General features: G+C 39.6%; 1 protein-coding gene across 2 annotated transcripts in view; it reads left to right on the forward strand.

Moving 5' to 3' along the window:
* BCL2 (BCL2, apoptosis regulator) overlaps positions 1-10,815 on the forward strand; it is a 90,031-nt gene extending 79,216 nt beyond the window's left edge. Inside the window, exon 2 of one of the 2 annotated variants that reach the window (NM_205339.3) lies at positions 6,020-10,713. In NM_205339.3, the coding sequence (NP_990670.2) occupies positions 6,020-6,154 (135 nt within the window). In that variant the 3' untranslated portion in view covers positions 6,155-10,713. Of the gene's footprint in view, positions 1-6,019 lie in introns of both variants that reach the window. The other variant, XM_040676897.2, reaches the window with a different exon arrangement.
* Positions 10,816-11,264: the final 449 nt, after the last annotated feature.

Here is an 11,264-nt window from a genome sequence, read left to right on the forward strand (position 1 = left end):
TTAGGTAGACTATTTCCAGTGTAAAGTCACTCACATTAAAAATAAATTACTGAGGGTTTACACAAGACTTTGAGAGAATCTGACCTGTCATCCTTCAGACCCATCGTGTCATTATTTTTACTTTAGAGTCATTCTAAAGCTGTGTCAGTAGTCCCAATACATTGTGTTTCTTTGCAAAGTGTACACAGAATCATAGAATGGCTTGGGTTGGAAGGGACCCCAAGGATCATCAAGTTTGTGATGTTAGAGCATGAGCTCCCTTACCAGCCCTGTGATGCTTGTTCTGTCCTCCAAATTGATCCACAGATCTATGTGTCGTTTCCTAAGTTTACCTCCATACTTCTTAGAAATGGTTTGATAAATTTGACTGGAAGAAGAAGAAGGTGGCCTAAAACTGAATGGTTCTTGGTACAACTGAGATATGTGAGAATACATGCAATTTCCTTCTGTGTATGAATTGTATACAGCTTCTACCATTCAGCCCAAGTAGTATAACTCCGGAAGTTAAAACTAAAGCTGCTATATATCAATGTAAAAAAAATAGAAAATTGGTTGAATGGGCTTACCAACCTTCAGAAAAGAAGAACTTGTCAAGGACTGAGCAGAGCAGCTTTGACTGTGTTGTTTGAACATGGAGGATTTTCTCCAGACTGCCTCCTCACCTTCTTTCTTTCCTTACTGATAATATTGCTCCCCCATAAGTGGCACCCATTAAATACCACCAATGAACTGCTGCAGTGACACTGCACAGCTGATGCCAGAAATACTTCACTTTAGTGTGGGCCTTTCCAGGAATAAGAAAACCAGGCAACCTCCCCTAGGTCTGGGCTTTTGCATATTGCAGAGCCACGTCTAACTGAATTAAGCAGAGACGCCAAGACAAAATTGCTGAAACATTTCTCATGCTGACTTGGTTTAACAAGAATGCAGCCTCGTCTGAACACTGCATGGCTTTCCATGCAAACTGAATGATCCGCACCTCACTAAACCCATATTTAAAGAGAAATGGCTTGACCGTTCCCCATAGCGTAGGTTTATCCTTCATCTCTGTCAGCTCTGGAGGAAATCTATCTGCCAACAGGTCCACTTTCCAGCAGCATGAACTGGAACAGTCACCCCCATTGCTATAACCAGTCAGATTTATTTATGTATTTCTAAGCACATGCATCAGTTCTGATGAAGAAATCTAACCGCGATTATTCCTTACTCCATAAATGTCTCCATCTGAGTGCTATGTTTAGTCAGTCCTTTGCAAATAGTATTTCCATTGATTCGAATTTACATATACTTCAATGAGAGCCTGGCATCAGTAAGAGCTGCAAGACATGCCCCAAGCCATAGGGTCACCAGTGTAAGTATTTAAACAAATGACAAGAAGATGGAACGAAGAAGATACATGAGACCGCTGTGACGAGAACCAGTTTTGTCCAAAGTCACAAACCTCAGGTATCACTGGAGAAACAAAAGGGTATGCTGACGCAAACTATTTGAGGCTGCAGCTCTAGGACTGTGTAGAGTATTGTGAAAATAGAGAATCCAGAATAGATCCATTTCTTCCACAGGAAAAGGTGAGGGGTTAAAAAACCCCACCCGGATGGGGATTTGATCAGGCATAGCCGTGCCAAAGCCAGTCCCCGGGCAGGATCTCTGCCAGTGGTCAGCGGGGTGGTACGGTAACACCTTCCTTTCCTGCACATTATGATTTGATGAAGTAGACCTGGTTGGAGTGCCAGCATGTCAGCACTCCCAGGCGTACAGCCCTTCTAAAGACACCAGCCTTATGAAACACCGCACCTTGGCACAACACCATCAGGGGCTCAGCTGCCCTGATTTGCATCTCCTCAGTACTTGGGTTTCCATAGAGGACTCGTGATCTCTTCAAGAGAGGAACAGCTATAGAATTGTCTGGTTTTGTTTTTTTTTTTTTTATGTTCCAAGAACTTTTCTCATTAGCTTCAAGATGACATTTTAATGAGGTTTCACTGCATAAAAAACACGACACGATTTAAGCAGCTCTCTCCGCTCCCTCCCTCCCCAAATCACCTCTGAAATGAGTTACCGTGCGGGAATGTAGGCTTTAATGAGAGTTTATGTCGCTCATATTGAGGCAGAGGTGAATGAAAAGTCGTTCAGCTGCTAAATCTTGGCATTGGAGCGAATGTCATTCCCTCTCCCACCATGACAGATGGCAGCACGGTGTCACTCAGACCTGGGCAGGTTTCTTCAAAAGTCTGGAGCTGGTGCTTGTTTGTTTGTTTTGGAGTCAAAGAGAGGGCAGCAGAGAATAGCTGCAGGCCAATTCCCTCTCAGTAAAATGGAAGGCTCACCAGCTCTTCATTCAGTACAATGTGGCTCAAGAGGATATCCTGTCAAACCAATGATAACGAGGGAAATAAAGTCACTTCCTCAACAGCTGTTTGATTCAGGTAGAAAAAGGAAGTCTTTACTTCCTCATGTTTGCTCTCCCTACTACCCCCTCAGCCATAAATGCATAATGCCACGCTGAGGTTGGCTTTTCCCTTGGCCTTGTCGGGGGGAGCACTCGTGCCAGTAATGCAGTGCTGGGCTCAGCATATGGGAAGTATTGACTCCTCCACAGCATCGAGGCTAGGCCTTGCCTCTCAGGCAGGGATGACGGCTGAGCTGCAAAAGGACCAAGACTAAATAAAACCCAAATGCAAGTAACACATGTTTTCGTAGTTAAAGATGATATTTGTTTCTTGATTCAGCGCTGCCAAATTTGGGCCAGCAGACAAGAGGAGTAGTGCGATTGGGAGCCTCTGGTTTCAGCCAGGACACCACTCAGGACACCATCATCGCCATCATGCCTCCTTATCCTCCATTCTTATCCTTATCCTATGGGTGACAAACTCCACCAGGGCCTGGGCGGGACCTGCCCTCCCCATGGGCAGCTCTTGGCCTACCTCTGGCCTACCATATAAGCCCAGGTGGGTCAAACGTGCACCTCGGTGCATGGGGACCATAAGGAGCTTAGGCAGAGCATTCTTTTCTTTACTGCTTCCATCCTTCTTGCTGTGCTGAAATGGTCAGCATGAATGTAGGCCATAAATGAATGACAGGCTGATTTGACTTCATAAAAGCTTCTAAAGAAATTACTTTCAAGCAACTTACAGGTCTGAATGAAGAGCTCTTTTCCATATAATTTTTAACTGCCCTGATATAATTTTACATCCAGGACATAACATTCCATTAAATTTTAAATAGTTAGGTCTTAAAATAAAGGCCTACAACCCTTTTGTTTCCAACTGTGTGAGATTTCCAGAAGGCCTGACCAAGCCAAAACTTGCCTCGGTCCATTTGCCAAGGGGACCCTTGCTTTCATTATAAAGAGTGCTTTTCAGACGACATCAAGTGCTTCAAGCAATTTTGTTAACCTTATTTGTTTTAGTGCAGATTCTCTTATTTTAAACAGACTGGTTTAGGTGACAAAAATCCAGTGACAAATACATGGGTTTATAGAAGACAAACCTCATGAAACAATCAGGATTCTGTTTAGGGTTCTCCTTGTGCTAAAATAGTTTTCAGTAATGGGTCCCTCCCCCTCTCCTTGTTTTAGTACATAAAATGGACGTGTGTTTATTTAAAACAGGTTTGAAACTTAAACAAATAGTGACAGGCTGTTCAAACAAGCTTCGGAAATAGGCCTAATCAGGATGTTTGAGAAGGGGAGGGAGAATGATCATAAAGAGCTACTTGTAATATATAGTGCAGACACCATTAGGCTGGGTTCATGTTATTGTTGTATAATCTCAGAAAAAAACATACTGCATGCTGTGCATTTTTTGTTAGCATTCCTCTTTTGAACCATATATTCTACCATACATTTGCTTTGTCTTCAAGTTCTACTGCAATCCTCTATCCATCCTCATAGCGAGTACCAGGGGTTCTACTGAATTGTTGGAAATGGCCTCTCAGGCAAACTGGGCTGAATGTTGCTAAACATGGGTAGAAAGAAGGCACAAAATATGCTCATTTTGCAGTTGATACTGGGTGTGCATCGGCTGTCGTAACTATACAGAAGTGAGACTCAGCCCACAGAAAGAAACCATGGAAATGTAAAATTAAAATATTTTCACATGACTTGCATTTCCATGGTTTGGTTTTTTTTTGTTTTTTTTTTTCATTTCCTCTGTTTTCCACCTATTATAATATCACCAAGTTTTGAACTTTACCCTTCTTGTATTTTTATAAGGCATGATCTTGAACTGTCTATCCAGACAAAGCTCCCATGGAAGTCAGTGAGTCTGCACTGGCGGCAACAGGATTTAGCCCAGTCTGTAACATTTTAGGATATTGTGTTACTTCATAGCCTTAAGGAGAAATAAAGGAAGCTGTCCAAAGAACTGCACAGCAAACTCTGTACTTCTCAGCTCTTCATCAGCACAGGAGAATACTGAGGCCAGGGTCTGGCAATGTCTATTTCAAACACAACACAGCTATGCAAAAGTTGCTGAATTTTCTCAGGGAAGAACAGTTTGTGTTAAGACATTGGCCCCAAAGGTTAAACAGCCTTCACTTAAGAACATAGTCTTGGATACTCAAGTTTGAAAATGATTGCCTGGAGGAAGAAGCATTGAGAAATATCAGGAGGAAGACGATTTGGGTCAAACTGTTGGGCATACCCCTTTGCTATTCAGTTACTGACACACTCACTCTTGCCTACAGTATGCACCAATATTACTTAATATAAAAACACATTTTGAGATTACAAACATTTCATTTATTTGCATCTCGCTCGGTCTAGTGAACAGGAGTCAAAATGGCACGATATAAAAAACTCTTACACGCCCTCTCGTGGTACAACCGTAAATGCACTTATTTTAACAATATCTAGAAAAAGGCTAATGATGAAGGCTATTTAATGTATGTAATTTATGGGAAATGCATCTGGCTGAAAGGTTTCTATGAATGGCAGAGAGCTGTTACTCTTCATTCTTGCTGTAATCCATGACATATTTGTTTTTTCAGAAGGCAGGTTACCGCCTAGCTTAGTAACATTACTAAATGTCTAAAGGCAACGTAACATAAATAGAGAATGTTTGCTTTTACAAAAATTTGGAAGCCTAGGATAATAGAGAATGATGTAAACCCCACAATGGATAGCTGTCTGACGGGTTCATCTCTGTGGTTTGGGTGCAGACCTTAATTGGTTGCACAAGGAAAGAGTTGTCCTAAACTCTGCTATTTTTTCTCCCCATTTTTTTTTAAGTCATTCAGCTTCATTATTCATTGCGTGGTTTACCTCTCTGAGTGTTCTCAGGTTTCATGTTTGTAAGGAACTGCAGGCAGCTTGAAAGAAACACATTAAGCACAGAGTGTTACCAATCTGATCACTAGCCCAGTCAAAATCCCATTGTATTTATGAAGCACAAAAACAGACTACCACTACATCAAAGGAATGACTATCAGGAACACAGGACTGAGGTATCATCTCTGTCGGTGAGAGTCATGAAAGGCCAGCAGTAGGCCAGCAGTAGGGTAACACAGAACTGCACCCTCACAGCTTCAACTCACACAGAAGAAACATCTCAGTGACTATTACATGAAGTCTTCTGAACCCATCCCTAAGGAACTCAATAAATACTGATCAGCAAAATAGATGCCCCGTGTCCAGTGGAAGCAAAAGGTTTGGAGAATGAAGTTCCAATCTCTTCCATTCCATCCTTCGTGTGTTTTTCCATATACACATTCAGGAGCCAAAAGGGAGTTACTTGTGTTTAAAAATGCTGTTACTATATTTGCTGTTGGACAGGGCATGCCTCAAACAGATGTAAGACTGTAAGCAATTACAGCAGTATTTGTTAAGAAGTAGGCAGGAGAACTTTGTGCTAAGTACCACACAAAAACATAGCTCCCAAATCACTATTTTCATACATTGATGTGTTGTGGTTTTTTTTTCCACTGGAGTGATTGCTGAAGGACCGCTGCATGTGAAGAAGTTCTCCTCCCCCTCTTCAAGAGTTACTGTATTATGATGTTCCTTTATTTCCCTTTCTAGGATGCCTTTGTGGAATTGTACGGCAACAGTATGAGGCCTTTGTTCGATTTCTCCTGGATCTCTCTGAAGACCATCCTGAGCCTGGTTCTGGTGGGAGCTTGCATCACTCTTGGCGCTTATCTTGGACATAAGTAGAGTCACCCAGTTTATCGTGGATTACAAAAGTCTTTCAAAACAGCAAAATAATATTTTTTTTCTGTAGCACAATGGTATTTTATGAGCAAAACAACTTCCTGGCTAAAGATTAAATCAGCTATTACTGCCAAAGGAAATATCATTTATTTTTACATTGCAGGAAAATTATTTATTAAAATATATTTACATTTTAACCTGCTATTTTCAGAAACTCTGCAAGTTGTATCTGTCATCACATCATGTTGTTATTCTTAACTTTAATGAGCCCCAAAGCATTTTAGGTTCTTTTTTTAATTAATGCAGTTGTCTGGATTATTTTACCTGCGAAGAGCAAGTATACTGACAAAGACCTACCTGCTTACACTTAGGAAGGCAGTTACTTGAGCTGCTAAAGGCTGTGTAATTGTGTAGTTTTCCTTGCAATTTTTGGATGGCCGGGAGGGCTCTGAAAGAAAAGGTCAACGTGAACCAAGTTCAAATCCTGTCCTGCCAGCGAGAGCAGTCAGAGTAAGCGGCTCAACGTGGTACATGCGTGCAGTCAAAATGGCAACTTCTTGAAGGACGCTTGGCTATCCCTACAGCTTGAAATACAATTGCCTCTGCCTTGTAGACATGCGTTTTGAAGTTATCAGTCGTGCCATCGCATCATAGTCATGATAGTATCATCCTATACCCTACTATGTGTCAGCTCAAATACTTTTCTTTATAGATGTGTGAAGTTAAATCTTTGGGGCTTGCAGGAAATTACTGTTCCAATGATTTTCTCAGCAGTAAAAAGTTTTCACGGCTACTGACACAGAAACATCAGGAGACCTTAAGTGCCTGCTTCTACAGAGCAGAGCTGGAGTCTGAAGATCTGACCTGCGTCCCACTTTAGGGCTCATATCTGCAACTAATCCTGTTTACTTATGGAGTTCCTCCAGGGGTTTGAAACCAATTAAATGTGGTCTCCAAATCCCTGAAAGTTGAAAAAGATTTTAATTTTATTTGGCAAGAAACAGACCTCAGCTGAGTTACAAATTAGCTCTGACTATCCTTGTTTCTCAAACCAGACACCAAAATCAAGTTCATTTTCATAACACAAAAAGAAAGTGAGCTTTATCCTCCTGCCCCTCGCCCTCAAAATTATTTCATGCTAATAATTTCCTAAGACTGTCTACTGAAGAAAAAATGAAGAAGAAACTCCAACTCCTCTATCTGGACAGAGACTCTCTGACACCTCGATCTCACAGGTGCCTACTGTCTTTCAAGCGAAAACAGGGTGGAGGAAAAAGGGGAGGGTGAAGCCATCTGCCCCTTTTAGAAATGCAAATTAATGCAGAGTACTCGGTATACACTTTTATAAGCGGACCTGTGTTCTAAGACCAGGTGTGTTGATGTATGTCAAAGCAGGGCTTTCCATGTGCTCAGAGGGGGCCGGAATTGCTGACGAAGCGGAAGAATCCCAGTGTGTTGCATGGACTGCTCTGTGTAATGGACATCACCATCTTCAATCAAACGCTCCTATTTTTTCTATGAAACTTTTGAAACCTGGGATTTGTGGGTAAATGGACATTCAGAGATAGAAAGAAAAGGCTTTAAAGCTCTGAATGAAACGTACCGTACAATACAGAAGTGCTGTAAGGGTGAAAAAAAGAATACAGTGAATAAACTGTAGATTCAACCTCAAGATTTCAGATGGATAACTTTGTGGCATTATATGCAAAATATCTCCATTAACTTGGGAATGTAATATGTTCAATGTTAAGGCTGTAGTTGATGTTGTGTCTTCAAAGCTGCTTTTTTGTTTGTTTGTTTGTTTTAAGAGTTGTACATCTCAGCATTTTTACTGCTATTTAGTCATGGCACCTACACTTTGTATGAGCAAAGATGGAACGAGCTTACCCTTCCAGTTTGAAATTACTTATAATTTCATAGGAACATACAAAGGAAGCGTTTCTAAGATCACAAAAGTGTGACTAAAACTAGGATTGATTAAAAAAAAAAAAAGAAGAAAAGAAAAGAAAAAAAAAACTTCATAGAATCAGAAACACCTGCAGTGTTTTTAGAGCTTCTGTCAGAAGTGGGCATATGTGTGCAGGATTCATATGAAAAATATTTGAAATGGGAGCAACCAAGTATTGCAGATAGAGTGTGGGCTTTGTTTTTTTCAGCTGCAAAGCTGAACGTGTCTGAAGCTGATTTCAAAACTGGAATTGGCTGCTATCGAGCTGATGTCTCATTTCACAATCTAGTCTTCGTTTCAATTTGTGCCCATACGCCCATTAAAGTTCATGAACTATTAGACCTCAAATTGTTTCAAAATTGTTTATTTTATTAAAGGTTTACATTGTCAAAAGTAGTAAAAGAGTAACTATCAATTCCAGTGCTGCTATACTACCAGGATAATTTGAATGGGTTTTATTTTTAATACCTTCCAATGGCAAAAGTTTTTTAAAGCTGCTTTAGAAATAATATGAAGACGACACATGATACACATTGAAATGAATACTGAGGATTTTGTGTTCTGTTGTGTCTACTCACTGGACTACCCAGTGTATTAGTTAATACCAGGCAAAAAGAAGAGTCACGATGACTGTTGATGATTTTATTTTATTAAAGAGTTAACGGAGTTTTCCCATCCTGACTGCAGAATAGTACAGTATTGTGGCTGCATTAGGTATAACGGTAGTTGATAATACATTTATTAAGAAACATAGTAGAAACGTTGAATGTATATAAAAGCTTGAACTTCTTTAATAAAATCCTCTCCTCTCACTCTTGCATTTCTCTTGCAGTAATTCCTGTCTTTTCTATTCCTCATCACATCTTCCCATAGAGTGGTTTTTTTCCCACAAATTGCCTTATAGACTTGCATGCTCCAAGACTACACTTCAGTGAAAATTCATCCTCTGTCACTGTGTGAACACACACACCTGGCCATTCACAGCGTATCCAAGTTGTCCAAGCAAAAAGTGAAGAAAAAGAGGGAGACTTCTGAGGATGGTTAGGTGTGGAAGACCAGAGGACAACAAAGGAAGAGGTCAAGAAGTAGAGAGCAGCAAAGAGATCACAAAATGTCTCCCCGCTTAAAGATGGCTGTTACAAGGAATTGGTATCTTTCATTCTTTCCCTTGAAAAAGGGTGATGCAAGGGCAGAGTAACCCATTACAGGCTCACCACAATTATTTTTCAGTATAAAACTTCATTAATGCTGAAGGCAGTCTTTTGCATAACAGGAATTTGAGAGTAATACTTGATTTGGCTGTGTTTAATTTATTTGTCATTAATTCTTTTCCACTTCATTTATGAAGAAAATAATGAAGGAAAATGTTTTGTTCCTGGAAAAAAAAAAAAAAAAGAATATCTGTACAGTCACTTAAGATCTGTTACAGATCAGTATCTTGGGAATAAATGGAAAAACAAGGAAAATAATCTGCAAGTTCAGCGTTCTGGAGTCAGAGCTGACACAGAGGACATTTCTTAATAGAACAAGCACTGGATCTAACAAAGGAGGAACAGGGCTTTGGAGGTAACAGAGGATAATATACAGATAGGGAAGGGGGCTAGGAGATATGGAGAATGACACTGGTATGTAAGAAAATCTCAAGTTTCAGACGATGAAGGAGTCCACCCAAGATGGTCTGAGAATTACTTCTAACTAAAACCAGCTACAAATCCGTGCACTGTGATGTGACTACAATTGCTAAGAATGTTCAGCTACAGAAGTATTTTAAAATTATTCTAAAAGTATCCACTCATAACAAAAGCTCATTTGTTCGCTGTTGTGATTTGAGATTACACAGCCTGAATGGGATTGCACTAATAGAGAACAATAATGGAAAAACGTTTCTTTGAAACCAGATGTGCAAAGGAAACGTTGATGTGGTACAGTTCAAAGAATACAGGTTCAGGACGCCCAAGCACACAGTCTCCCTAGCTGAGTCAGTGGGAGTCAGATACACATAAGGACTGCATGCTTTGAGCCTAAAGCATGACACTATGCTTAGCCATGCACCTGCATCCGACTTCACAAGCCTAGAACTCCTATTGATTATAAGTGTAGTGAAGTAGCATGTTTAAAGCCTGTCTTTTTTCCTCTCTCTGTCTTTAAACAAGCTAGCAAGATGATTCATTTGTATTACAAGTTAATGGCTCAGTAGTATATGAAAATTTAAACATCTTTTGATTTATGAGTATAAAGATTCTTTCTCATTGCAAAAGCCCAGCTTTGTTTTTCATTCCTATCTCTCTTTCAAACAAGGCTAAACAAAACGAAGACAAAGGAGCCAATTTAATCTGTATTTCTTTTAAATCACACTCCTATACTAAGTTAATGCAGCTTCATCACACAATGAAATCTTTCTTGGCAAGTTATACAGCATTAAGAATTCCACAGGAAAAAAAATGTATATTTTTATAATTTAATTAGCATATTTTTTTCTTTTTCTTCTGAATATTTGAATTTTAATTATCACCAGCATAAATGTACATAAGCAGATATTGTTTATCCAGTACCTTTGGATGATGTATGTACGGTAATGTAGTTTGTCAGTTTATCATCATTTAATATGATTATGTTGTTCTTTGTCTTTAAAATGTTATAAGAACATGCTGCCATTAAACTTTCCATGTCTGTCTAGTTAATATTGTGAAAAAATAATAAAGCACACTGTGAGTTACTTGTTTTGCATTTGACTTGTTTAGGATTGGTTGATAAAAGACGGCTCCAATAGTTATGAGGGCAGTCTTGTCAATGAAACATAGTGTTTCCTTCCTGGTTGTTCTGTTGACATTCTGCTCTACATTAACAACTTCAGGCTACAGTGACATTGTTGAAGTACAGCTTACCCACATGTGTTGTCTGAACCTAAAATATCTGATGGTTTTGTAAAGCCCCCCTGGAACTGGGAATGCAACTGAGCTTTCGAGCTGTCCTAAAAACAAACAAGATCCTTGCTAAACTTCATGGCAGCAGAGATGCTTTAAAAAGCAAAACAAAACAAAACAAAACAAAACAAAACAAACTGTACGTCTTTGAGGTTTATTCAACAGAGGCGTATAAGCAAAATTTTAAATTCTAATTTTTTTAATGCTGTGGTATTTTTCAAGCTAGTATCAAAATGTTTAA

This window comes from Gallus gallus, chromosome 2, assembly GCF_016699485.2.
Source record: "Gallus gallus isolate bGalGal1 chromosome 2, bGalGal1.mat.broiler.GRCg7b, whole genome shotgun sequence".
Taxonomy (NCBI): Eukaryota; Metazoa; Chordata; class Aves; order Galliformes; family Phasianidae; genus Gallus; species Gallus gallus.